Genomic DNA, 26456 nt, shown 5'->3' with positions numbered 1-26456 from the left:
TCTGCCTTCTGGGACTGTCTCAGATCATCTTTCAAAAGCATCTGTGCCAAGGGAAAGGAGTTTAATTTCCTTGCTTCTCATAAAAAGATATTTTGACTAGTTCCTTCCTTATCACTGCAAACTCCTTCCTCACYTAGGATGTGCTGTCACTCTGCTGGGAGGCTTCCCCCTCACTGCGCAGTTGAATTTAATTACACCACAGCCACCCTTATTACACAATTGAACTTCATTTGTTTTAACCAGCTCTGGTGGTTATTTAGGAACAAGTAAACCCCACTCTCCTCCTTCTCTTATGCTCTCTTACCTCTTCAGGTATTTTGGAAACAAGTATAAAGCCGTTGTTGTCAATGAGGAAGCAATTCACAACCTGCAGAGATGAAAGAGAAGGAATATTAAAAATGGCTTTTTCCCTGTTTGTGTTCAGGATGGAGCAGTGTGGGTTTATGATGATGGCAACAGCCTCGGCATTTCCATGCCAAGCCCCAAAGCCTGGCTACCATGAGTTTTACACAATTCTTTTCCCTCTCTGCCTCTATTTTGAGGTATTTAGTTCAAGAGCTGTGACAGAGATTGTCTCTTGCCAGGGCTCTGTGCAGGCCTTGCAGGCTGTGAGCCACACTTAAGGCAAGGATCCTTCAGGAAGAGATGTGATATTTGGAGAGCTCTTCTCTTTAAGAATATGGTATTTAATGCTTTCCAAACTCAGATTTCCGAGTTTTATAACTACTCATGAAATAACCTTCTCCCCACCACTGAGTATCAGTGCTGATTTTATTCTTATTTTGCAAAGCAGGACATGGAGAAATAGAGTTTAGATGAAAACCCTTACGTCTAGAAATAGAGTTTAGATGAAAACCCTCCCTTTCCTTAGGGAAAAACTAGGAAACAGAGAAAATCCTACATAAACATACAACAGAAAATCTCTCGTGATCTCACTTTGCAGGGCAGAAGAGCTCCTGTCCCAAATATTCATGAGACCAAGGCTGAAGCAGTGGCATAAAAACAGAGAGGTGTCCAGCATGCGTGTCATGCTGATAGTCACTTTCTTTGGAAGATCTGGGATGCCAAGGAGACAGAGGAGATGGACTTTCCTTAGAGTCACTGGCTGTGATCCCAATGTCTCTGTCCTGACCCAGCTGAGGGGGAGACCTAAACTGCAGGTTTGTCTCAACAGTACGAGACAAATTATCCCAACTCTGCAATCTCCTGTGAGGAGGCAACAGGCAATACCTTCTTTGGGGAGACAGAGATCTGCACAGAGCAGGTGGTCAATCACAGGTACAGAGAAGAAATCCAGGCAACTTACATCATCCTGACAGCTGAGTGGACAGGCACCGTCCAAGGCACTGCACTGGAAAGGGAAAGCAGAGAATTAACCATGGTGTTAAGGAAACTTCCCAGTCTGACCATGCAGGAGCCCCTCTGGCAGTCACACTCCCACCACCAGTGTCTCTCCCCTTTGCAGCAGCGGCTCCAATGACTCCACGKGTCCCCTCTCCACTCCCCACACCTCCACACTGGCACAGCCAGACAGGTTTCCTTACTGCTTCAGCTCCAGGTTTCCCATAACAGAGTCTCAGGCACCCAGAATAAAGCAATTTATTCACGGTGCAGTAAGACAATAGCAGCTCAAGCTGCTGCCTCTGAAGAGGGACCCTGAACAAAGGRAATCGGGCTTTTATACCCTCATGGTCTATGTGTGTGATCGTCTGGGGTCATCCTGATGAGACATCTGCTCCTGCTGTGTCTCCAGGTGGCTGCACGCCTGGCTGTCCCACATGTCCCCGTGGTGCCCTTTGTTGTGCAAAGGGTCAATGCCAGTTCACAGCCTCTTGCCTGGGGCTCCTGGTGCCCAGAGCTCAACCTGCAGCTGCACACAGAGCTACCTGCACTGAGTGTGTCCATGAGCTCATCTTACTGTCTCCCCCTTGGGACTGCTGAGGTAAAGGTTTCCATAGCAGTACCCCAGAAAGCTCTGCAATTCAGCTGGCATTTCCATCAGGGCAAGCTTGACAGCATGCACAGCTATCACGGCCCAGGTCAGACACTCAAACTCCTGCCTCTATGAGCAACATCCCCTTTCCTGAGGGCTCAGATCCTGCACCTGCCGCCTGACATGCTTCCAGCAAGACCTGTGCACTTCAAGCAGAGTTGGCACTTGGAAAGAAAGGCTGAAAGCAAAGGTTTATTGTGCATCAGGGAGAAAAAAGCATGCATATCAGCATCTGTCAGTATCTGGACTAAAAACATAGCATGGTATTTTAGATCAGGGCTCTTTTCAGGCAGGGATTTATTTTGTTGTTGCTGTTGGTTTCTTTATGCTTCAGACAGCTAATGATAAAATAGGATGTGAATGGTGCTCATGTAGCCCAAGGCACCATCCATTTCTTTCATTTAGAATTTCTGCGTACTGGACTTGACATGTGTTTCACAACACTGAACTGGGTGGGGACATGAGGGGTTAAGTGGTGAGTAACAAAGCCCTTCAGGTGCTTATTGATTTCATAATTGTTCAGAGTTTGCTGTGGCTGCATGTGTCTGTCTCTTTGTGTTATTTTTTAATTCCATTTTCTCCAGTAGCAGAGGGAAGAAAGCTGACACGGTGTTGCCATTTCTGTGCATGGAGTCCCCTTCCTGCCAGAGGTTTTCTGGGGTCAGGGAAGGACACTGACATAGCACATAGCCGGTCTGCTGTCAGCCAGCTACCCACTATTTTCTCAAAACCCTTAGACATAAAATCCAACCCCCCTTCTGTGTGATTCTCAGTAACAAGAGGTAAATCAACCATTCCAGACCACAACAAGACCATAATTTTCAGTTAGAATTTGTTTCTCCTCTTGAATTTTGCAGAACAAACCAGTTTTCTATCCCTCTGCTCAGCTTCAGAGGAGGTTTGGAGATGCCTGAGTTTGTTTCAAGCCCCACAGCTTTGCACTACCACATGTCACTCGGAATCCAGCTGGCTCTAGGGATGATGGTTTAAAAAAATTCCTTTATCTACAGTTGCAAGCACCTTCTCATCCCTGCCTCACCACTACGTAGCACGTGGTTATTTTGCTTCCCTGGATGTATTCCTAGAGGTGGCCTTGCACTTCACTCTGGCAGGTTCCTTCCTTTGGTCAGCAGAGAAACATGRTCACAACAAACCACTGTTGCTTGGAGGATAATGAAAACAGAGCCCAGGGTTCAGAAATCAGAACAGAAACCCAGGTGAACCACAGTGGTTTTCCACAAGAAGGGCCCGTGTCTCACACATCTTCCTCAGCAGTGTGAGGACTGAGCCTCACTGCCACTGCACTTCTAGACCTGGAGAAGTTCCAGCMGTGGCTGGTGCTGGGCTGGCTGCTGTTCCAGTGAGGATCCTGGTTTGAGAGCACTGGCAGCTTGCAGGGAGCCCCTAAGGTGGGGGCAACAGTGAATCTGTGCTCCCTGGTTGCTCTGAGCCCACATCTGCTGCTTCATGGGCACAGCTCCSTCCTCAGAGGCCAGCCTACCTCACAGCATCCTCCTGCTGTTGGTCAGGTCCCTGTGACCCAGAGCACTTTGAGCTTTGCCAAAGACACTTAATTACTGTGAAGACAAACACAGCCTGTGACAGGCTTTGGACCCTCTCCAGTGACTACAGACAAGGGACAGTGCCTATAATATCTGGCAAACAAATGACACAATTATGAAGCCAAGCTGCAGCGAGGCACGCCAGGATGCCTCCCTGAACCCAGCTTTTGTCTACTTACATCACTGTCATTGGGCTGGGAGGCACAGCATGGACATCCAGAGCAGCATGGCATCAGTGAAGCACGAGAGAGAGCAAACAAAATCTGTTAGTCATTCCTCTGTTAAAGGGCGGTCACATCCCSGGAACCCACATGGAGCTTTTTTTCACACCAGCACCTACCAGGCCCACAGCTCCCAGGCACTTGGCACACAGGCCTCTCTCACCTGCTTCAATAACACTTAACACCCATGAGGRCTTGTTTGTGTGAGAACTGTCTGGGCATGGCCCTCAGCATGTTTTTTTTAAAATGAAGCTCTCTGTTAATGTTTCAGGATGTGCTCATGTGCTTTGCAGAAATCCTTTTAGCTCAGGTTAGGTTTATGATCTCCCACCTGTGGGGATGCTCCTGCCACTATAGAGCAGCTTCCTGCCCTCCTATCTTCTCTGTCATCTCAGTCAGAGATGTTGCCTCTCCTGACAGCAGAGATCCACTTCTACTGGATGCTGTCATAGTCCTGTCACTCTCACCCCTCCAGCAGACCCCACTGAAAGCAAAGCCTGGGGAGAAAGCCCCAGGGTGGTAAGGAAAAGGTGTTGCCTTTTTCCTTCTCCTCAGACCAGGGGAGTTACTTTAATTATTCCACTTCTCTCTCTGTCCAGCAAGTGTCTAAAATTAGGACAACACCAAAAGCTTATTCCCAGAGCAAATAATTTTTATTTTGGCAAGCTGGTAGCATTTTGTTATCATTATCAAGATGATAAGGGAAGGCAGAAGATTCTTTTTCTGTGTGCCCAAAATTGCAGATTTCCATGAGGTTTCTGAAAGGCTGAATGAGCACAAACATATTTCCACAATTAAATGTGTCATATGCAGCAGAGCTAATGCCAGGCCAGGATGCTGACACTGTCACCACAGCATCTGCAGAACAGACTCATGGCTCACATAGCATTAGTGCTGTCAAAGGATTACAGGAATGTGTGACTTCAAACTAATCTACTTCATAAATCTTTTAATATGAATTTCACAAAAGCCCTCATTAAAATGCCATCGTATGTGATGTAACATAGAATCGACCTTGGTGACAAAGAGCATTAAATTGTCGCTCTGCATGATTGCTGATGATCCTACCTGTTGCATGGCCATCCAAAACTTGCGTTGGAGCAAATCCAGCTTAATTTGCACACCCACCGCTACAGGAAACAAAAAGAGGGAAGGATCAAAAGAGGAACATGAAAGACAAATACAAGTTAGGAAAAGAGGAGTAAATATTCGCCCAAGGTGACAGGATGGAAATCACAATTGCAACCTGCTTCCAAGTGTGAATGATAGGCACTGAGTCAGACTGCCAAGTGAGAGTCAGAGGTTCAATAAGGGAGAGAAAAAAGGGGCACTGACTGTGCTGAGGTACTGAGATTTCCCTCACACTAAACACTATGAAGCTAAARCAAACTAACAACAACAACAAAAAATCCTCCAAAGCCCCTCAGGGTAGCATGAGTTTTCATCTTTGTCTTTTTCAGATTTGCCTGGCCAGAATGGATGTTTCTCATCACCACAGCCTCAACTCCTGTATCACACAGCATCAATCAGAAATAAAGTAGGCCAGTGAGGAAGGGATTAATTTGAAAACTCACCTGTCTCAAGGGGGAACCACAGAGATTTAGATTTTTCCTAAGCCACTACAAAAGCACGGAATTATGAATGCCACTTGACAGAAAGTGTCGATTATGAATAGTGATTTGTTACCTGGTCCCAGCCTAGTGCACGGTGGGCTAAGCAGAACCCTGTGTGTGCTTGTTTCTTAATGAGGTACGTCCTAATTTCTTGGTTTAACTTCTGTTCTATTCCCAGCATCATGCTCCTGAAGTGAGGCATAGCTCCACAGGAGAAGGAATGGTGCAGGATCTCTGTGACAGGACAACCTGGCTGTCCCCGGGTAGGCTGTCTACAAGCTGTCTTGGCTTGATTTTATGATAAYAACAATCTATTTCTATATTCCATCTGCTTGTATGCCCAAAACGTGCTTGTGACTTTAAGCGTGACCCGGTAGAAGGGGSAGGGGTGGCTGGGAAGGCAGTGTGGGTGGTTGACAAGCCAGGGGTGCTACGCAGCCAGTTGTTGTTGGGAGCTCAGCTGCGGCAGGAGAGCTCACCTTGCTGAGTGCAGAGGAGTTATGCTGCTGCCACTTGGCTAGCTCGGGTTTCTGAGCTTGGGCAAACAGCTCTCCCTGGACTGCCACCCCCTCTACAACTCCTGTGATTTTCTCCTGGAGCAATTCGGTGGGGCTTTGGTCCGAAAAACCGGGAGGCAAGCACTGATCAGCYGGGGAACYGGCGGGGACAAGCCATGCCACTCCGTCTCATCCCGGACTCTAGAGAAGCCAAGCCAGTGACAGAAAAGCACACGGAGCCCTCTGTTTCATCCACAGTGAGGAGAGGACTAYCACCAGGTTCCCACTGTTGCCCAAGCAGCCACATGGACTTTTCTTTTGGTTTTTTTCCCTAGGACAAGAGCCCCCGCCACCTTTGTCCACACCACGTGCTGAGCGGCTGTGGGGGAAGGGGGTGGCGTGCATTCCTGGACTTTTAAATATCYAACAGTTACCTTTTTTTTTTTTTATCTGTGTCCTGTGGGCACCTTGTTTTGTTAACAAACTATTTTTTCTCTTCACTTCAGAGGAAACATTTACCCTGCAATGTTTTTCTCTGAAAACATTGTCTCAAATGGAGACACAAGCACACACAGTAACTAGTGCAGTCATGCACAGCCTGGCACGGTGATGGRGAACAACTGGGCTGGGGTCAATTAGTTGTATGCAAGAGCTCTGGAGGAATTACAGCCTCAAGCAGGACCTTGAAATAGAATATAAAGCGCAAGTGAGGGAGAAAAAGAAATACAGGGCGGGAGACTTGGAGCATTTTTTTCACAACCACCAATATCAGGCGGATGAAGTGTTGCCGTTTCTACAGATTTCCTCTGAATTAGAAGGAGCTTCAAAGGGGGGAACAGATCCTTTAAATCTGAATCATGCAGTGTGGGTGCTTTTAAGCTAACAGTGTGATCTGATGGTCTAATTCATAGGGGTATGAATTAAAACTGGAGTATGCAAAAGCGTATTTTTTTGCCACATGTACAGAGACCCTGGCACCTGGAATCAGCTCTGCCTTTTAAACCAGTGTCCTTGCCACATTCCTACTGCTGGTACATCTTACAAATCCCATGTATCAAAGGCACATTTCTCATCCAGCTCTCCCTGTTGTAAACTGAATCTGACTGCCTGTCTGTGGGGGAAAGGAATGGCTCTGTAGTGCTGCATTGCTCTAAGCCTCACAGAGCACAAACCAGACAAGACTAAGAATGCAAACAAAGGAGGAGGGACAGGGCTGAGGCTGGCCCAGGCGAAGATTCCTCAGCTTAAGCAAGGCTATGGCAGGCATGATTTGGCTTGGTGCCCCTGCTGACAAACCRACACTCCATCACAGAAGGCAAACGGCTCTGTTGCTGCTGAATCCCATGAGGCCCACGCACCCGATTTGGTATGTAGCTTTAAATAAATTCATCCTTCCAAACCATCTCAAGAAAGAGTCATTCCCCTTATCACAGCTGATCACATCAAAGGGACTGAGCATTACCCAGGACACAGAGTTTTTGTGAGACATGAAGAGGAGTCAGTACTTACATATCTAACCTTGYAATGAAGACTTACTCAATGGCTCATGTTTTTGCCAGTGGGAACATTTGGCCTCAAATTGTTCTGCAGAGAGATCTTAGCCCCTGGTTGTAAATCCTTACTTCTGCCCAGGAGGCATAAGCAGCACATACCCARCCTGGACAAAGCTGCCTGCAACATGATGAAGAAGAAAACCTGGGGGGTTGTACTGGTAGCCAATGACAGGGACAGAAAGTGGCAGCTACTGGCAAGAACTCTTAGAAACTTTCACACATCGGGGTGACCTGAGTAAGACATGGGAGCTGAGGAGAAGCAGGCCACAATCAACCCACCCAATGCTAGTAAAAAACATTCACCTGGGCATCTTCATACTGTTGGTGAGGTCAAGGAGAAAGGAGGAAAGCAGTGATTCAGTCTGAGATAAGGATGATGCTATAGCTCAGGGGAGAGGGGAAAAACTGGAATAAACTCTTCTGTGCTTGTTCCAAAGTGTAACTGATTGTTAATGAGCCCTTTTGCTCTGGTGGTGAAGGGTAYGCTGCATCAGCGGGAAGAGCTGAGGTCCATGAAATGATGAGTGGCTGTGGCAGCTTCTCCAGAGAGACCATGGCTGATGGTTTTATTCTTATTCATGCAAATAACCTGTGCAACTGCAGCATCCCAGCAATGCAACAATACAGGAGGACAAGTGGTGCTGAACGCCTCGCATAGGCAGACAGTGCTTCACCTTGTTGACATGCTACCCCAAGCTGGGCATGGCTTCCTGCCAGCAGGCAAAGCAGCTTCCCACCCTGCCTACAAASCCATGGCTGCAGCGGGCTTTCTCTCGAGTTGGGCACTGCTGTTCACCGTGGAGATAAGAGCCTTCCCCTCCACCTGTTCTTCCCTCTGTTGAGCATGCCTGCGTCATTAGCTCATCCTTTGCTTGCCTCTCTTTCTGTCTGCAGTCTCTGGCTTTTCTCTTTGATTATCCATATGTTGTTCTTATAAGGAGCTCTCCCCAAGATTTAATTCTTGGGCCTGGTGCACAACAAAAAGGCAAAACAAAGAGTCTCAAGACTGCATCCTGCAGAGTGCTTAGCAAGGTTTACCTTTCCATTCACAACTTGTTTTCATGGCATCAGGTCCAAAGGCTAAAAAAAAGCCATGATACAAATGTAAGGTACCAGAACAGCAGAAGAGTCATGCCTGCACCATCCATTTGCATTTTCTATTCCCTATTTCTAAGTATTTTCTGTCTTGAGTCAGTAACTTGAAATTTGTTGAGTACCCTAAAAATTTTGCTTAGAAAAATTGAAATAATTAAAAGGCCCAAATCAGCCTGTTTATGATACTGGACCTGGGTAGACTGGGCAGTTTAAGTAGATCAGCAAGAGTAAATCCTGCAAATGTGAGCTATCTCTCTGAATTTATTGTCATCAGCCATGGCAGGGGGGAGATGGATAAAGGCAAGATAGGGGTGTGATTCTGGGGGAAGGGCTACAGGAGCCTGTGGAAGAGCACAAAGGAAATCCTAGCAGAGGCAGTGGGGTGGATTTGGGTGCTTACGGCACCCCTGTACCAGCAGCTGTGTCAAGGAGGGCAGGGAATGCCTGTCACTGCATGGATGTTACCACACCTGACACGTGCACCGGACCTACGGCTGAGCACCTTTCCTGCGGTGCATAAAGTTCAGGGGAACGAACTGTGAATGCAAACACTCCTCTCTTTCACCCACTGCCCTCATCCCAACTACCCCCTAACAGCACCCCTCAAGTTTTCCCTGAATCCCTAAGGAAACAGACACAGTAGCGCTGCCCACCCTGGGCACCTTCCTGAGTCTCTGTTGGATGCACTGCCTCCCCACTGTCTCTGGAGCACTGGTGGAAAGAGGGTGTCTTTCTCCCCAGCCCCCAAGGTTCTCTGGTGCTGCCTCCCTTCACTCAGCCTCTCGTCTCACTCCTATACAAAAGCCAGGGCTCGTCCCTTCTCATCCTGACGCCTTTCTCTYTGAGTTTATTGTCATCAGCCATAGCAGGGGGGAGATGGAGGGAGGGGAGGAATTGTTCAGTTCGGTGCCTTCTCTTGTAACCTGTGCCTGACCAATCTACCTCCTGAGGGGCTGTGGGGAGCTCCTCCCGCTCTGGCATCTCCTCACCCCTCCTCAAACCCCTCRTCTCCTGGCACCCAGAGAGGGATGGCAGCAAGGGCGGGATGAGGGAGAGAGAGGGACTGACAGCAACTGCCCCTTCTCCAGGATGCACAGAGAGGAATGAAAACCTCCCGAGCTCCTTCCTCTGGGTGTTTGGGAGCAGATCCTGCCTGCCTGGCGGGGTGACTCCTCTGCACTGTCTGTGCGCGTTCCTGTGCGTGTGCTGCTGCCATCGCAGATGTACCCCCAGCTGTCACTTCACCGCGCACAGTCGCTCCCTCTCCCGCCTCCCTCTCTCTTTCTCTCTCTCCCTATTTATTATTTACGGAGGATTACAGTCCCTTTCCCACGCTGTCATCTCGCTGTGTGGCTCYGCTGCCCTGCACACGAGGCAAGCGGCTGGCTAGGGAGGGCTCCTGCCAGCTAGGGTCCACCGAGAGTACAGCTGCAAACACAGGGACTTTCTGCTGGATTTGCTTTGGGATTGTACCGGCTTCACTGGAAGAGCTGCCATTCTCACAGGAGGGTCCATTCCAGCCTGAGAGAGGTAAGTAACGTCGTCTCCCTTTTGTGTTTTTTCCCCATCCCCAGCTAAGCGAGATGAGTGGAGCTGCCCCCCCAGGAAGCGGCTTCCCCGGGGAGGAGAGTGTCAGTCAGGGGCAGCACTGTCTGCCAGACAGCTCAGTGCACAAGTCTCTGTTGTGTGAGACCGACGGGCAGCGATTTCCCCCATAAAGCAGAACGGCAAACCTGCTGCAGAGGTTGTTGGTACTGGTTCCAGCCCTGTTTCAGTGCAGGCAGCTGGGAGCAACTTCTCCCAGCTGAGAATGGCACCGGCACCTTCCCTTGCACCACAGGCGACTCAGGTGCAGCTTTGAGGCTGAGAGCTYGGTGCTGGGGTCACCCTGTTGTACCAGGCAGCTCCTGGTAAGCCCTGCCTTTTGCCCCTCCTCGGGGCTGAGAGAGGGTCAGCATGAGAGGTGCCACTCGCCTGACTTGTGATGACTTTGCTGGCCATCATTTTGGACTCAGTTGTCTTAGTATGAACAACCTAAAATGGAGAAGTATGGACGAAAATTGAACAGGTTCAGTGCTCAGTACAGCATTAGGATGAGGAGAGTGTATGTTTGTAAGTGTGTGGGTGTGTGTGCTCACGGACATGACCACAGGACATGAAGTGAAGGATGCCAAATCACAAGTAGAGCCAAAAATAAGCCCCAAGTTGCTTTCAGCATCTCTGCAGGCTGAGCCTGTGATTTCTGAACTTTTGGGCAGAAGGCATAGCACTGAGAGGGGTGGGTGAAAGACAGAACAAAGAAGCTTCACAGCCTTTTCCAGCCCTGGCTGGGAGGAAAGGGTGAGAATGAGGTCCCAAATGAGCCRAGGTGAAGTGTACTGTGGCTAGGGGTATATATGTATGCGTTAGCCTGTGTCTGTGTGTGTGCATACATACGCATGCACAGACACGTGCACACACATATCCCACACAGCATCCTGCCCCCTCCTCCTCCCTCTGCCTGACCACCTTATTACTGTCCCTGCATCTCCTGCTAATTAAGAGAGTGTAAAATRTGTAAAACTGGAGCTCTCCCGATTTGGGGAGGGAGGATATTTGAAGCTGTTGCTCCCACCAGGTCATGACCAAGCTGGGCCCCAGGCCCACCACCTGGACTGTCAGATAGCCTGAATGTGCCACATCCAGCACAGACCTGCTGGGAATGGCAGCGAGCAGGATACAGCACTGCTCTGCTGCTGGTGTCTGACCTGCCACTCAAGGATGGAGACAGAAATTAAGATCTCATTTAGGGAAGGACTGAAACAGCTGTTATTGCAGGGTTTTGAGAAGGAAACCCTTTAAAGAAACCACTTTAAAGGAACCACTAAAGTCACACAAGGATTTGTCCCAAAGCAGGGGACATTTCTAGCAGTGAGGAGAAGGAAGCGTTTCCAAAATTACAGATTATTTTTCCTCTGAGCTTTGTCGCTCAGGTCTGTTGAGGGGCGGGGGGGGTGGATCTTCCTCTAACTACTGTGGGCAAAAAACATTTGCAAGGGAATTATTCCACATGAGCGAAAGGCTTGCGGGAGTTGTCTTCCTGTCAGACATCAGTGCTGCCTCTGTTAGTGCATCTTGTCCACTTGGAGGAATTATGGTAAATCCTGAGCAAAGGGGCTGTTTGCAAAGTGGGGAAGCCTTCTTATGTAATTTTTATACCAGATCACAGCTTTACCCTTTCCTCCAGCAAACTGAATGTTACATGCTAGCAAGGTGCACTCTCCACTCAGCTATCTTCAAGAGTTACTCCAGCTTCCTGCCCTTCCTCTGGCTTCTTTTTAGCCTGATGCAGAAAAGATTTTCTAGGCTCTTCTGCACCTCAGMAGCCTGATGAAAGCAGACCTGTGTCTCAGTAGGGCTGGGAGGGTTGGCAGCAGCACAGGGCCATAAAGATACCTGGATGGGAGCATTCAGGAAGTGACAGAGGCTGGAAGACAACAGTGAGAGGCTCAAGCCTGTGGGAGGGCATTTCTGGGCAGTTCTTCAGTGACTCTTCAGCACTTTCCTGTTGCTGATTCAAAAGACAGAGCAGGCAGTTTCCTTCACTTGCCATGTTTGGTTACAAGCAGCTGCTCACACTTCTTGACAACTGTCCCAGTCCTCAAACCATAACTCAAATGACCATACTGGGATCTCCTGCCAGCTGGAGCTGCTTCAGTGTGCTACACCATCGCACACACTCCAGTTCTCAGTGGAAAGAAGCAGGAGTGGGAGTTCTGGGATGTTCCTCCTGCTGCAGGGAAATACCTTGTCACACATTCCTGCTGTGGCTTTACCAAAATGCTGGCTCACACAAAAGCTTTCTGTGATGGAGGCTATGATAACAGCAAGAAGATACACATTTTTTCTTTAAACCAGTTAAATTCCAGATTCAAGAGATGGAAGGAAAAGTTGCTTCACCCATGGGGGTTGGATTACGTGAAATATATTATTCACATTGCAAAAACAAGCAGTTGAAAGTTAGGAAATGTTGGTACCAGAGGCAGTGTGCCACTTGCACTGGGTTGCAGGATGACTGTTAAGATCACATGCTGTATTTTCATGAGCTGCTTCATTCAGGGTACTGCCTACATGGTGCTCCATGAGTGAAGCAGGGGCCTGGATTTTTTTTTTTTTTTTTTTTGGGTACTGCAAAATGTGTTTTATTTGTCTGCTGCCTGACAAGCAAGCCCTGCAGGCAATACATCACTATTCATTGTCTTGTGGTGTTCTGAAGATGTTAGCTGCTATATTTGCCTTGTAGCTGATGATAGAGAATTTATGCTCCTGATGAGGCAAGAGACAGTGGTTGTTTTCCTTGCTTTWGAAGGGAAAAGAGACTTCCCCTTTAGCCACACAGGAAAGGTGCAGCAGGTGCAGGGCCAGAGCCTGGGACTTGTTGGCTCTCAGTATTATTGAGTCCTCGAGACTGTACCAGTTTGCTGGCTAAGCTGCCAGCATTTTGGAAAACAGCTGTGAGTGTTCAGCAGTTCTGCAAAATGGCCCCTAGGGTCTCGTGTTGGGCACCCGCAAAATTAGGAATGTACAGACCGTGATCTCCTGCCAAAACTGTGGTTTAATATTTAATTCTGACCGTATAAAAACAGCCTTATTTATTACAACATCCTCACTGTTAGCCYGAGTATCGTGTGTCCTTTGCACTGAGTATGGGACATGGTCCAGTGAAAAAAGAAAGTACTTGGTTGGGTAAGCAAAGGCAGTGGGTGAACGAAGGCTGGGCAAGTGTAATCTCATATTTAAGTTCTTGGCTTTGCAAGCCAAATAGCATATTTTATCACATGGCAATTTCTTTTTTCTTCTTTTAATGAAAATGAAAATGTCTTGGTTTTTTTTTTTTATGAATGGGGTAACAGGAGACTGTCTATTATTTATGCACTGCAATGCCCCACGCCCATYACAGGAAGGACTGAAACTTACAGCAAGGCCACACAAGTCAGAACTTCTTGACTGACTGCAAGCAAAGGCTGTTTCCTGGAAGACATCCCCTGCTACCATGCTCCTCCTCASTTCAAGTGCTCCTCCTCATTTCAAGGAGGCTGGAAAGATTCCTTCCCGATGAACCATACTCTCATACAAGGGGTAAAAAAATAAGACCTCATCTTGAGTCTGGAGATGAACTGTTAGAGGCAACTTGGTTGGTACTCATCACTTGAGCTCTCTTTCCACTCTCTCCAGTGCCAGTTCAAAGCAGGGTGYGGTGCTGCTGTGGTTTTGCTCTGAGGTAGCTGTGCAGGGGCAGAGGGGCTGAGGGTGGGTCCTGCTCTCCACTGTACTTGCATCTAGCGATTTTGATGGGATGTGAACTTCGCCACAAACCTATCTCCTCTGTGGCTACAAACCCTGCAGAAAACTAAAGTCACCTCAAATTTGAAGACCTTCCTMAGCCTTGGCAAGTTCTGTTTGTTATCTGTGTGCTAACCCAGATGCATCCAAAGATCCTGGCTGGAGCTCTGGCTTGTGAGAGYTGTCACCACATCTTGTTAAGTTATGGGCAGTGTTCCCAGCTTGTAAAAAGCTTAATTGTGTCCCAGAGATCCACAGGCACCTCTGGAGCTGAAGGCAGCAGCCCAGATCCCAGATGCTCTGGGAAGATGATGGGGCAGCAGAACAGCTCCAGGCTCTTACAGGCAGCACCAACAACCTTGKGCCACAGTGGCAACCAAGTGAGACAGGTCTCTGCAACTCACTAAGGCAGACAGGTCTCCTTCARAGCCCAGTATGAATGCATTGTGTGGGAATGATGAAAGTCAGCCTTTCCTCGAGAGGTTTGCCAGGAGCTGTGTGCGTGCTGGGTTGTTGATCCCCTTAGGATAAGACCTGAGAGGATTTTTATTGCCAGGATCTTGTGCTCTGCCTCACCACTGTGCAGACATGGATAGTCCCTGCCCTTGTGGACACACTCAGGGCACAGCCTCATGAGACCTTAGTGAAGTTCTTCCCTTGTTGCAATGTCTTCTACATCCTCTCTGTCCTCCTCCTCCACCTGCCAAAGTGACAGGCCACTACCTTTGCAGTTGGTGGTCTCATCCAGGGAGTCTGGCATTCAGGGAAGCACAGACACAGTGGGGAGTGAGCAAAAGGGGGAAGGATTCTCTCACTCAGCAGCCTGGATGGCAGCAGTTYGCCACCACACTGTCTTCACCAGAAGAAAGAAAAGGAACAGGAGTCAAGCACAAGGAGGGCCAGTGAGCCCCATAGGATGTAACAGGGGTTTCTTGGTATTCATCTGGAAGCCCCTTGATTTGGCAGTCTGGTCATGCTGTTCAACAGACATCTGGCCTAGCGCTCCAGGGACAGAGCTTATATTGATTAAAAACTTACATTTTCATATCTTGCTGCTAAATTGATGCACCTCCATCTACCACTCTGTGCATGTAAATTTATCTCTTATCTCAGTCAGGCTGGCACCTTCCCTCTTGAAGATCTGCTGCATCCTTTGACTCTAAGTAAGAGATCCAGGGTGGGTCATGCCAAAATTTCTGAGCCCTCAGAGAATTCTTCAAAAATGTGGGCCCATACTTCCTTCCTGAACCACCCAAATAAAAATAAGAAAGACAATATTCTGGGATTCAGAGCACTGTCCAGCCAAGAAGTGCAGAAAATACCTGTGTGTGCAGTAGTGACGGAAATGAGGACCAGAGAACCAGGACTCTCCCACCAAGCTGTCTTCTCTGCCTGCAACCTTTTCCTGGTTGTACCACCCACCCACACCCCCAGGGTAGGCTTGCCAGGAAAGAGGGAGCAGCATTTTAAATGCCAGTGAGCTGGAGGATGCTTGTAGGGTGTAGAGCAGAAGGGTGCCTCCCTCAGACCTGCCAGGTCAGGAGTGGCTGCAGTCCTTCTGTCAAGGGACYGAGCAAAAGGATTAAGGGCCTGAGCTACTACTAACCATGGGATTAACCCCTGCAGGAAATTAAAGTTGTAGACAAGGCTCTTCACTCCACAGCTGAGAGAAAGAGAAAAACTGGGATCTGGATTAGAACTGGCAGGGCTGGTGACAAGSCACCACCCACAGCCAACTGTTCCCGGCTGGATCAGAAAATGTTATYTCAACCTTCATGTAGAACCCCCCTCCACATCTCACTTGGTTACCAATTTTTTGCCAACACTGTGAGAAGAACAAAACCATCACCCTGTGGCAAAAAAAAAGAGGAGGAAACTGGGTAGACAGCTCACGTGTCCCTCCTCAGAGCCCCTCTCCCACTCCCTCACCCGCTTCCCTTCTCAGCTGCCTCCGTGGTGCAGGGAGGAGACATGCACGTGGTCTGTCGCGTTCAATAAAGCTTGGAGAAGATGCTGGCACACACATGGCTGGATTTCTTCCTGTCAACTGCCCCCTCAGCTCTCCCCCTGCTGCTGCTCTGGGCCTCCTCCCTATGCTGCACTCTCGGTGTGCTGGGACTTTCCTGTCACTCCTGGTTGGATATCCTGGTCTCTCCACCTGCTTCCACAGCTTCCCCAGGAATTCCACATCTATGCAGCAATCTGGGTCCTTCCCAGCAGTGCTACCCTCTCAGTCGCCCCTTCAGATGCTGGGTATTTCTCAGAGGATTTGCTGAGGCTTTATGCCTTTGGTATTTCCAGCTCCTCCAGAATTTCCCAGTCTCATTATTGTGCATTGGTCAGGGAGGCTTGGGATGTAAATAGTGTTTTCTGCTTAAGATATGGAATGAGGAATAAAGCAAACTGGCTTCTCTCCTCCTTTTTTGCTACAGGCCTCTCAGGAAACTTCAGGAAAACCTGGCCAAAACTTCTTCATTCTGTGTAACTTTGAGAAGGCCTACAAGTATTCTCTGCAGGACAGGAGAGCATTTATAAGCCCAAATGAAAATGCTGCACTTGACAGCTTTGAAAATTCAGAGTGAGTGGGGAACTGAYGTGGACTAATGATGAAGTATCAAAAGCAAGGCAGCTGAAATTTCAGCCAGCCAAAATCAGCAGCCAGTTTTACCTGCATCATAGTTTACCCCTCCATAAAATGGGGATAAAGTTGATCTTTCTTGAAGGGTCCTGGGGAGGAAMCATTTTTTACCATCAACACACTTGCCTTTCAGAGGTGCCTACACATTGCCAATCCAAAAATCAGAAGCTTTTTGACCTGTTCACATCACAGAGAAAATGGTGAAGTTTTTATTCACATGAGGCCAGGAATGTGGCAGAGTCCCTTACAAGACCAAGTGGGTTTTGCACTTTTTCTACTTTACAGCTTTCTGTATGAGATGTTTTGCTTAGCTGTGATTGATCACTGCAAGTCAGAGGGCACTATTTCTTCTGCAGCTGGGTTTCTCGTACGAATTTAAAATGTGCTTTCCATTGATTGTGACAGCACAACASTAATGAATCTTGAACACACATGTTAATAAATCAGCAAGTGCTGCAAATGAAGCCCCCAGCTCTTCAGCTTGGAAGTTCACTGGACAGTGACACACACCAGCTTCTCTGCCACCTCTGAGTGCTTTTGCATTCCAAAGAGAAGATGAATGAAGAGTCAATGTGACCTCTTGTGATCAATAATTTGCACAATTAACAGGTCTGTCGGGGGACCAAGAATGGGCATGGTGTCCATGACATCTCAACTCACTTGTGATGTAGTAGTCAGGCCACGGAGAYGATGTGTCCCTGCTGTCTGTCACTGGACCCCCGAAGGGCAGATGAAGGAACATGCACAGAACAACATGCTTTAGTCACTAAATGCTGGGGTACCACTGTCCTCCTCCATAATGGGGTGACAGCAATAAAACATGAATCCTAAAAGCAGCAGGGAAAGAGGAAGGAAAGAAGATAATCTCCTTAAAGCGTCCTCCATGCCCTCCCTCATGCTGCTGCTTTTCTGATAAAGGCTGAAGCAATTCAGCATTGGAAAGGGGAAAGGGACTTTGCCACCAAGGAGAGTGTGGGGGAGGGTTGAAAGGCTGTGCATACTTTCTGATAATTTATTGCTGGCATCTGTTGCAGTCTCTGCTACCCACCCTTCTGTAATATAGGTCACCCACATGCCCTGCCAATGCTCATAAGCCAGGCTGTTAACGGAGTCTGATCCCTCAGACATGATCCAAGGGTTAGTGCAAAGGACTTGGAGAGATAATCAGAGACAGAGGTTGCTGGGCTCTGGTTCTGACAGTGTCTCATGCCAGTGACACAGTCACCTGCATCTCTAGCCTCAGCATTGTTGTCTGGAGAATGGGAGAGATTTAKCCACCGACCTAGAGCAGAGGCACTACTGGCTCTTACCTCAGCCTTACTTCTGGGGGTCATTAAATAGAAAATAACACCACCCACAACTGTAAGAGCCGAGGGCCACAGAGTACACGGCAAGCTTTGGATAGAAGGTGATACACAACTGGGCAGAGTTACTAAGCCACTATGTGGATACAGTAAACTGAAACCCTCCCCGATCKCCTTGCATGCTCCTTGGGACAGCACCCAAGCTACAAAAGCTAAGACTTCAGAATGAAACTGCACACGTTACTGGTGTCTGGGCAGACAGAAGGAAGCACAAGGCAGGGATAGTGCCTGCTATAGCTTTCAGGCCCTGGCAAGTGCTGCAGTGTCATTACAATCCCCTCTGCACCCTCCATGTCTTTCCCTCCCCCTGCCCCCAGCAGTAAAGTTTGCTGTTCAGTCTAATTAGGGGAATCCTCATTAGAGAGTCCTCTAGAGTCTGACAGCAGGCCAAATGTCCAAGTGGCACTCCAGCTCAGTGTATTTTTGGCCAGTGGGGCCCATGGGCCAGAAATGGATGATTACATTTTGTTGCTTTGAGCTAAAACTAAAAAAGTTGTCTTTCACTGTCCTATTTGAAACAGTAATAAGAAAAGGCCATCACCAGCCTCACAGGCTACTCTGTTTTCTCCAGAATCTGGAAAGACATTCACCTACAAGCACATGGAAAAACGCTCTGGACAATGTGCYCCATGGATCACAGGGAATTCAGTTGACAGATTGCTCTAGGGAGAAGGAACCATCTAGAAAGCCCATGAGAAAGACTAATGCCTGGCTTGTGGAGCCCTTGGGTGACTCCAGAGCACTCAGAGCTCCAGCAATGCTGATCAGCCTTGGGCCCCCAAACTCAAACAATGCCAGGCAAATTCAGAACAGATGGCACGGTGCCTCTCTTGTTGAATTGGGAGCATACAGGGAGCACTCCTATGTCTGGAAGAGTGCTCACTGCTGGAAAAATCCATGGCTGTCAGGCTGAAAGCATCCAGACAGATCTGGTGYTGCACTGGAGAGGCTTGAGGTGTGGGCAGGTGCTATTTGCCTCAAGATAAYGCATTCCCGGTGCTGCACTGGCAATGAGTGCAGTTGGCCTGGTGCTCTGCGGAGCAGAAGGCACCTCTTGGACCACAAGAAAACTGCTAATTAAGTCAGAATTCAAGACAAGTCAGAGGAAACCTTTAAAAAAGAAACTCTTAAAAATCCTTTCTGCCTCCTTGCTCTCTCCTGACTGTGGAATATTAATCACTAAGGCTATAATGTGCTTATGGACAGTAGATGCGTAGGAGAAACTGKTTTTTTTCTGGATCCTTGGAATTAAAATTTCTCCATGAACATACTTCTTYAAGGTATAAATGCAGAGGCACATTGACCCTCACCCTTCAGCAGCCAAGAACCTCTACCTATTCCAAATCTACTGCTCTGYCACCTGGGCATATGGTATGCTTTGGGAAGCAGGCAGTTCTGTGGAAGACATGGAGGCTGATAAATATGGGTTACAGAAGAGTCCCTGGCACATGTGCAAGCCCAGCTCTGTGTGCACGTTTGTAAATGTAAGCTAGATGGGTGACTCTGTGMATTTGTACATGAAGGTAGCTGCTTWTAAAGTCTTGGAAACACGTGTACAAGTGCACACAGGGTGGCTGCTATCTATGGAGTGGGGAGTGGTGGCATATATGTGAMATGCTTTAAAATAATCTTGGGTTTATCAAGGCCCTTCCATCTTTGTGCATGTTGCAGCGCAGGAGACAGCATTAAAGCCTGAACAGGTGTTAATCACTATGCACTGTAATAAATTCTAAACATAGGGAAAAGGCTTATTTATACATGGCTGCTCCTCCCACCCTGCACTCTCTGCTTGAGCCTTGGTGCYGCCTGAGGGAAAGAGGCGCCCGTGAGGTACCAGAAATGAGTGCAAGAGCTGGATTTGCCTTGCCAGAGCAGAAGGAGCCAGGGGTAGTAACCATGACCCTGTCCCCATCCTCATGCCCAGGGGGTGTGCCAGTCCTGCCCTTGGCCCTCCACCATTGCCTGGGGACGGCGTGGATGAATTGCACAGAGCATGGTGGGAGAGRCACCAGAGCACGGCCTGAGTAGGAGCCTGGGCTGAGGGGACACTGCGGGGGAAAACCATGTCACAAAGCCCCCAAGAAAGCTGGTTTTATGTTTTTTTCTTTTTTTTAAACAAATTTGCTTAGACCCCCTAATTGGAACCAAGCCAGCTGATACAGATGGGGTGTTACAAAACAGAGCCAAAAGGCAAGAGCACAAGGAACAGAGCTATCTATAACCCTGACAAAGTTAGATGGAGTGAAGGTGGGGAAGAGGGAAAGGCAGAGCATGGCAGGCGGCTGCCCCTGATGCTGAGAGCAAGGACGTGATCATTCGGCAACAGGATTTGGAGCTGATCGACTCGCGCTATCCAGCAGGCAGATAAGGCTCTGTGGCTGTCAGCTTAACTCTGCCGTTTATTCCAGTGCTGTAGGGAGTTAAATAGAGCACACGGAAAGCCTGCTGCTGGGGAGTGAAAGTCAAGGAGGGAGAGGGAAGGAAGAGGCTGTAATTGGGCAGTGTCCGGGGAGTCGGGTGGAAGTGGCTGCAGGCTGAAACCCTCCAGGTAAGTGCTTGCAGCTTTTCATCCTCCTTTTCGATAAGGACAGGCGGGGACAGGAGGCTTCAGGGGTGGTATTTCGGATGCAGTTGTTTCTATGGGGGAGGCTGAAAGTCTCCTCTGTCAGGTCGAGTGCAAGCACCAAATGGGGACAGCTATTTGTTGCAGCTTCTCCTTGAGTGGGGACTGCAGGGAAAGGGCTCCAGCTCAATTTGGGGAGTGGGGGGCTGCAGYGGATGAAGGTTGAATTGGTTTCAGTATCATGAGAGGTATTTGGTGCAYTGGCATTTAGGTAAATGATCTAAATAGCTTTGCAAATGTACTAGTCCAGGCACTGAACCTGTTCGTAATTTTCATCAAAATGCTAATTTAAATATTTCCTGGCGGTTTACATCGAAAATAAATCAGTCCTGGGAGCCTGGGGGAGGGTAGGCACCTGGCACATGTGTGGGGAGAGTGTCCGGGTGGCAGTGCAGCACCCAGCTAAAATAGCCACTGTGGATATTGTCAGAGCCCCTCAGAGGGGATGGAGAAGGGCTTATTTCTGTACTCTGCTTGAAATGTGTCCATCTAACTGCTGCTGCGACTGTGGGTGKCACGTCAGAGAGTACGCAGGGGGACAGAAGGGTTCGTGGTGTTTTCATTTTTCCTGCCTCCTTGTATCCAAAAGGGAAGCGGGAGGGAAGTTGAAACCTGTTGTCAGTCACTTATTGTCAGGGGAGAGTTTATGGTCTTTGGGTTTCTAATTAGACTGAGGATTTTTGCTTCTACTAATTAAGATGCAATTCGTCTCTTTTCAACACTCCCACTCAGTCTCCCCCGCCTCAGGTCCTTCCTTCTCCTTCTCCTCCGAGGCTCGCTCGGTCTTCAGCTCCTGCAGTTGCTGCAGTGGGAAATCCCCAAGCTGAAGCTGTGCTGCTCTAGCCACCACATCCATTTTACCTTAAAACAGACAGGAAGTGCTGGTAGGGAATACGGCATTGGGGGGGTGTGGTGGAGTGGGGGGAGGAGAGAGGGGAGAGAAGCGGCTTGGCAGCCGCTGGTGCCCAGATCTCAGCGAGCCTGAGCCGTGCGTCAGGCAGAGGATGCACAGGTGGCATCAGCCTGCGTGGAGGTGACAGGAATGAGCCAGAGTCTKCTGCCCTGGCAGGGTCACCTTAGCAATTCATCAGGTTAACCTTGAGCATGAGGCAAATGTAGCTACCGTAGCAGGCTATTCAAGCACAAACTTCTTTCTGGCACTTAGGTGAATCAGGTTTTATTTCTGCACCGAGAGGCTCAAAATGAATTAATGTTGCACCTTCAACATGCYGTGCCTCCTGAAATATCCTCCATTTCTCCTCCAAAACAGAACCGATGCCTCAAAGGCAAAGCACTAGTTGGGGAGGGGAAAGGACAACCAAGCTCGGCCCCGTGCGCTGCACCCAGAGAAGTGAATCTCATCTGSTCTGCTCTGCTTTCCCACTCCAGGACCTGGCAGGCAGGCTACAAGGTCATTCCTTCTCCCTGTGGGGCCGTGYGCCAGGCTGGCTGTTGGATGTGAAGACACGCTGGAGAAGACAACGATGCTGCCTACAAGTGCTGGCCACCGGTGGAGGAGCAGGTTCCTCATGAGGTGGCAGGAGGCTTGTCGTAAGTAATGCCTACTCAGGTACCAAGTACAATATTTCTGTTTTCAGGGAAGAAAATAGGTCACATCAGGGTTAAGAACAGGGGAGAGCGGGGAGAGGGACAGCTAAGAATGGAGATGTTTGAACTAATTCCTGATTCCTTTAGAGGCCAAGCTAGCTGGGAGGGAGAGTGATATTCTAAAGCTGAAGATGGGCTTAAAGTGGGACAGTGAGTGATGATTGCTTCTGAATTCCAGTGGGCCTGGCAGGTGAGAAACAGCATGACAGACACCAGTGCACAAAGATCCACCCCGAACATTCCTCAAAYCAGTATCCTATAAGCTGCAGATTCCTCTCTGTGGTTGGGGTTTATACACAGGCTGCTAAGCAATGCTCCCAGCTCTTCACAGCAAAAGTCATAACAAATTTTAGAAGGAAATGCAGGATGTGAAGGCAGAATTCTCCTACTGGGCACTGCCACATGTAGTGAGAATCAAGAAGTAAATAAAGAAGCTCTCTTTCAAATTAAATTGTAAACGTTCAGCCTGTGCATATTCCCAGTGGACTGGGGCAGCTGCTACAGTACCCCTGAGTGCAGGGCAGGCACTGCTAGGGTGATGTGGGGCTTCTGGGAGTGTATTTGCATCTCAGAGAAGCATCTGGGGACCACAGTAGACTAAAGGGAACACTTGGAGAGTGTCCCTCACTACTGCATACCCAGGCACCAAGTGGGGCTGTGGTTTCCCTTTTTCCTGTCCTCTTGATCACATTGGGAATCGTAGCCATAGGAAGCTGGGGGAATTACTTCCTTCTCCAGAAAACAGGCACCTTTTTATCCATCCGCACAGACCAGACTGTATAAATTATTTATAATGAATGTTACTGAGTCTTGACTTATCAGATATACCTGGATCAGCTTTCTGCCACCTACTAGAGTCACCAAACACCCCACAAAGTAATTTCATCTTCCCCAAACACAAAAACACTTATTACTCATTCTGYAGAGCTGGAAGACAGCTTCAAGTTTTGTCTATCACTTCCCCATCTCTCTTTCCTGTAGAGCTGCATCCCAACCAATGCAATGAATTTCCTGGCCCCAGCTCACATCCTTGTAGATGCACTTCTTGCAGGGAAATGAAAAYGAAATCAGACTTTCTCTTCCCTGTATGATTTTAGTAAAATATTTCCAAAAGCATACAGCAATATATGGGTAACAACAAGACATTTTTGGCTTGCAGAAGCTTGGCATAAATCCATTCCCTGAACATAACCACAGCCAGCTGCCTGAGACTTTGTTTCTGCCAGCCACTGCCAGCACACACACTGGTGGAACCCCACAGCCACCCAGTCGGCGCCGGAGGCGAGCAGGCATTCTGAGAGATAAGCYCTGAGCAGAATGCCACCTGTATAGCATTACACACGAGCTGCTCTTGCCTTTCTTGGTGTACAAAGCAGCTAAGTGTTATCTCATCATCACAGCTGCCAATCTATTATTAACACTGTGCTTTTGTTAAGCATCCAGGAAAAGACGGGGGTCACTTGAGTGACTCATGGCTCTTTCCCTTCCCCACTCTAGCTCTCATTCTTTTCCTTCTCTCCCTACAACAAAAAGTGTGACGTATTCTGAACAGAAATAAGTATCAGCCAGCCAGTCAGTCCACAGGCTACCAAGTACTTTCATGGCAATTTCTGCTGTGGACCCCAGCCTTCGCATGACAAGAAAGCACAGAGATGCTCAGGGCAAAGATCTGTCTTGCATTTCACCATAAGGATCCATAATTCTCCTTAAAAGAGCACATTTATTGGCATGGCCTGGGCTGATGTACACCTGAGATCTCAATCGCAGGATAGTAAAAAATTATTGAAGAATTGTGAAAGAAGGATGAAATAAGAGAGAACTGATATATTATCTCTGAAGATTTATCCTGTGGTCCTTAATAAAGTCATATAGCTTAGGATTCAAACTGGATAGTTCTCCTTAAACTACCAATCCACAAATCTGCCAATTCTTACAAGGATTGCTGGGAACACAAAAATTGCCCTATGCAGGAAAACAGGGTTTGAGTATGAAGGCACAATGCTGACAGAAGCAAAGTCAATATAAAAAAATGTGCTGTGGGTCAGATTAAATGTTAGAGAGTGGCACAAGGGAAGAGAAGAAGAGCATGGCTGACTGCAAAATTGCTCTAGATAGAGCTTCTCCAGAGCATGGAGCTCCTATGGCTCCCTCTCTCATGGCAGTCCTTTCATAATTCCTTTAGGATTAAGAAGCAAAACACCTGCTTGTTGGTTCTTTGAAAAAAATGCAGGACAAAAGAACCTGATTTCCAGTTCAGAAAGGAATGGTGAGACAAAAAATGCATTCACTTTATCTACCATTCACCACTAAAAAGACTCTTCCAGCCCAAGTGACTGCCTTCTCTGAAGRAAAGTGAGAAAGGGAGAGGACAGGCATGATGTACAGACAAACCTGCTTCAGTTTTAGTCAAATGCTCAAACTTGTCACCTTAAAAACTGCGAGGGAGCTGAATTTGCTTCCCACATTGAAGAATAGTGGAATTCATTGTGTGATCTGAATTCCACAAAAGGTATTAAGATGAAAGATGCAAATGTTTTACATAGTCTGCTTAAACATAACTCCCACTCCTCTAATGACAGGAGGCACAAAGCTTGCTTTCTTGTTGATAATTCTTCTTTGTCACCGAAATGAGAGTTTGAAAAGCCACTGGCTCTGAGGGAAGGTTGGTAACTAGTGCCCTGGTGCCACTGGCAGGATCTGGACCCATGTCTGGAATCCAGAGCAGCACTAAAAAAAATGCTGATTTATGGATTGTCTGACCTTAACTTTGAGCTACTGCAGGAGGAAGGGGGTGTGTGTTAACCCTTTTCCTGACATCCCTTTCTTCAACTACCAGCTCCACTTTTTTTCCTTGTTTCATTGTTGTGGGCAATTTCCGTCAGAGGAGGTACTTTTGGAACTATTGCTATGGGATTCAAAAACTGTTTTGAGAGCAATGGAAAGTACCAGGTGTCCAGTGATTTAGGGACCCCTTGCTACTTTTTAGCAGTTTTCTTGGTCATCCCTTTGTAATATAATCTAATCATTAAAAAGCGGACACAAGGCTTATACGACRTACTGTGAATATGGTAGCCATACAATATCCTTATTTAGGGTTTTAGACCTGAGTCTTATCTATCACAAATATTAGGATTCAAACTGCAGGAGCACACCTGAAATGTAGGTTATTTTATTTTGATTTTTCTTACAAGCTTTTTAACATACCTATTTCTGAAAAATTTGAACTTCCTAAATATATCTGGTCCCTCCTCTTTCTACCCTGACTGTTAAGAAAGAGTTGTCCTTTATCAGAGGTGACACCTCCCACCACTCTGCTCCATTCTCCTCTGAAGATACCAGTGCTCCAGTATCTGTCAGCAAAGTCCTCTGGGATTCACTGTTCTGATTTTGGTGTGAAACTGGAAGGATATTTACTTGCTTGTTCATTTAAAAAAAACGCCAAGAGGGAAGTTACGCTGTCAGGATGCAGGCCAGCATAAAGGAATGTAGCTGTGAGGAAACTCATTACACTGCAGGGCATTGCAGTGAAGAGTCCTGCYGTGAGGGTTGTGTTGTAGTCAGTGATGGGTGAGGATGGGAAAGCACTGATCTAATCCATGGCCTCTTTCTTCCCTTCTTTTCACCTCCCAGTGCTTGGCTGCTGGCTGTCACTGTGTGCTGCTGAGTCCTTCTTTGCTTGCCCTTCTTCCTGCAAGTGTAAYAGTGGCAACCTGGAAGTGGACTGTAGTGGCTTGGGGCTCTCTTCCATTCCCTCAGACATCCCCACAAACACCAGGACCTTCCTCTTTCTCAACAACAAACTCAGCATCCTGCCAGGAGCAGTGTTTTCCAACCTCTCTGCTCTACAGAGGCTGGATCTATCCAACAACTTCTTGGACCAGCTCCCTCAGAACATCTTCAGTGACCTGGGGAACCTCACAGAGCTCCAGCTGAGGAACAACAGCATCCGGGCCTTGGACAAGGACCTGCTACAACACACGGCCCTGCTGCGCCAGCTGGACCTCTCCATCAACGGCCTGGCCCAGATTCCTTCGGGCATCTTTGACGATCTGCCTGCTCTCCGCTCGCTCTCTCTCAGGTCCAATCGCCTGCAGAGCCTGGACAGGGTGACCTTCGAGCCTCTAACCAGCCTGCAGCAACTCCAAGTTGGGGATAACCCCTGGGAATGCGACTGCAACCTCCGAGACTTCAAGCACTGGATGGAGTGGTTCTCCTACCGAGGTAGGTGCTCACGCTGCGGAGGCCAGTGGAGGAGTGCTGCTCTTCCACGGAAAGGCAAGCAAAGGCAGGCAGGGAAAAACAGGAGCAGATGCAACTGGCAGGTCGGGCTGACCTGAATGACAGGTCTCAGCCAAAGAGCATGAGGA

The 26456-nt window shown here is 48.2% G+C and overlaps 2 protein-coding genes across 2 annotated transcripts in view; one reads left to right on the top strand and one right to left on the bottom strand.

Annotated features, from left to right (window-relative positions):
• Positions 1–26456, bottom strand: part of CACNA2D4 (calcium voltage-gated channel auxiliary subunit alpha2delta 4) — a 118986-nt gene that overhangs the window by 16327 nt on the left and 76203 nt on the right. The window contains exons 28-31 of the mRNA XM_057390050.1: positions 4845–4906; positions 3735–3749; positions 1307–1351; positions 305–367 (exon numbers count right to left, since the gene is read on the bottom strand). Of these exons, the coding sequence (XP_057246033.1) occupies positions 305–367; positions 1307–1351; positions 3735–3749; positions 4845–4906 (185 nt within the window). The remainder of the gene's footprint in view (positions 1–304; positions 368–1306; positions 1352–3734; positions 3750–4844; positions 4907–26456) is intronic.
• The window catches only part of LRTM2 (leucine rich repeats and transmembrane domains 2), a 10955-nt gene continuing 6015 nt past the window's right edge, over positions 21517–26456 (top strand). Inside the window, exons 1-2 of the mRNA XM_057390051.1 lie at positions 21517–22032; positions 25720–26310. Of these exons, the coding sequence (XP_057246034.1) occupies positions 21966–22032; positions 25720–26310 (658 nt within the window). The 5' untranslated portion in view covers positions 21517–21965. The remainder of the gene's footprint in view (positions 22033–25719; positions 26311–26456) is intronic.

The sequence above is a fragment of the Malurus melanocephalus genome, unplaced genomic scaffold, assembly GCF_030028575.1.
Source record: "Malurus melanocephalus ecotype Western Australia unplaced genomic scaffold, MMel_1.1 scaffold_22, whole genome shotgun sequence".
Lineage (NCBI taxonomy): Eukaryota > Metazoa > Chordata > Aves > Passeriformes > Maluridae > Malurus > Malurus melanocephalus.
Note: the sequence above shows the minus strand (reverse complement) of the source record. Positions and strands in the feature narration are given on the sequence as shown.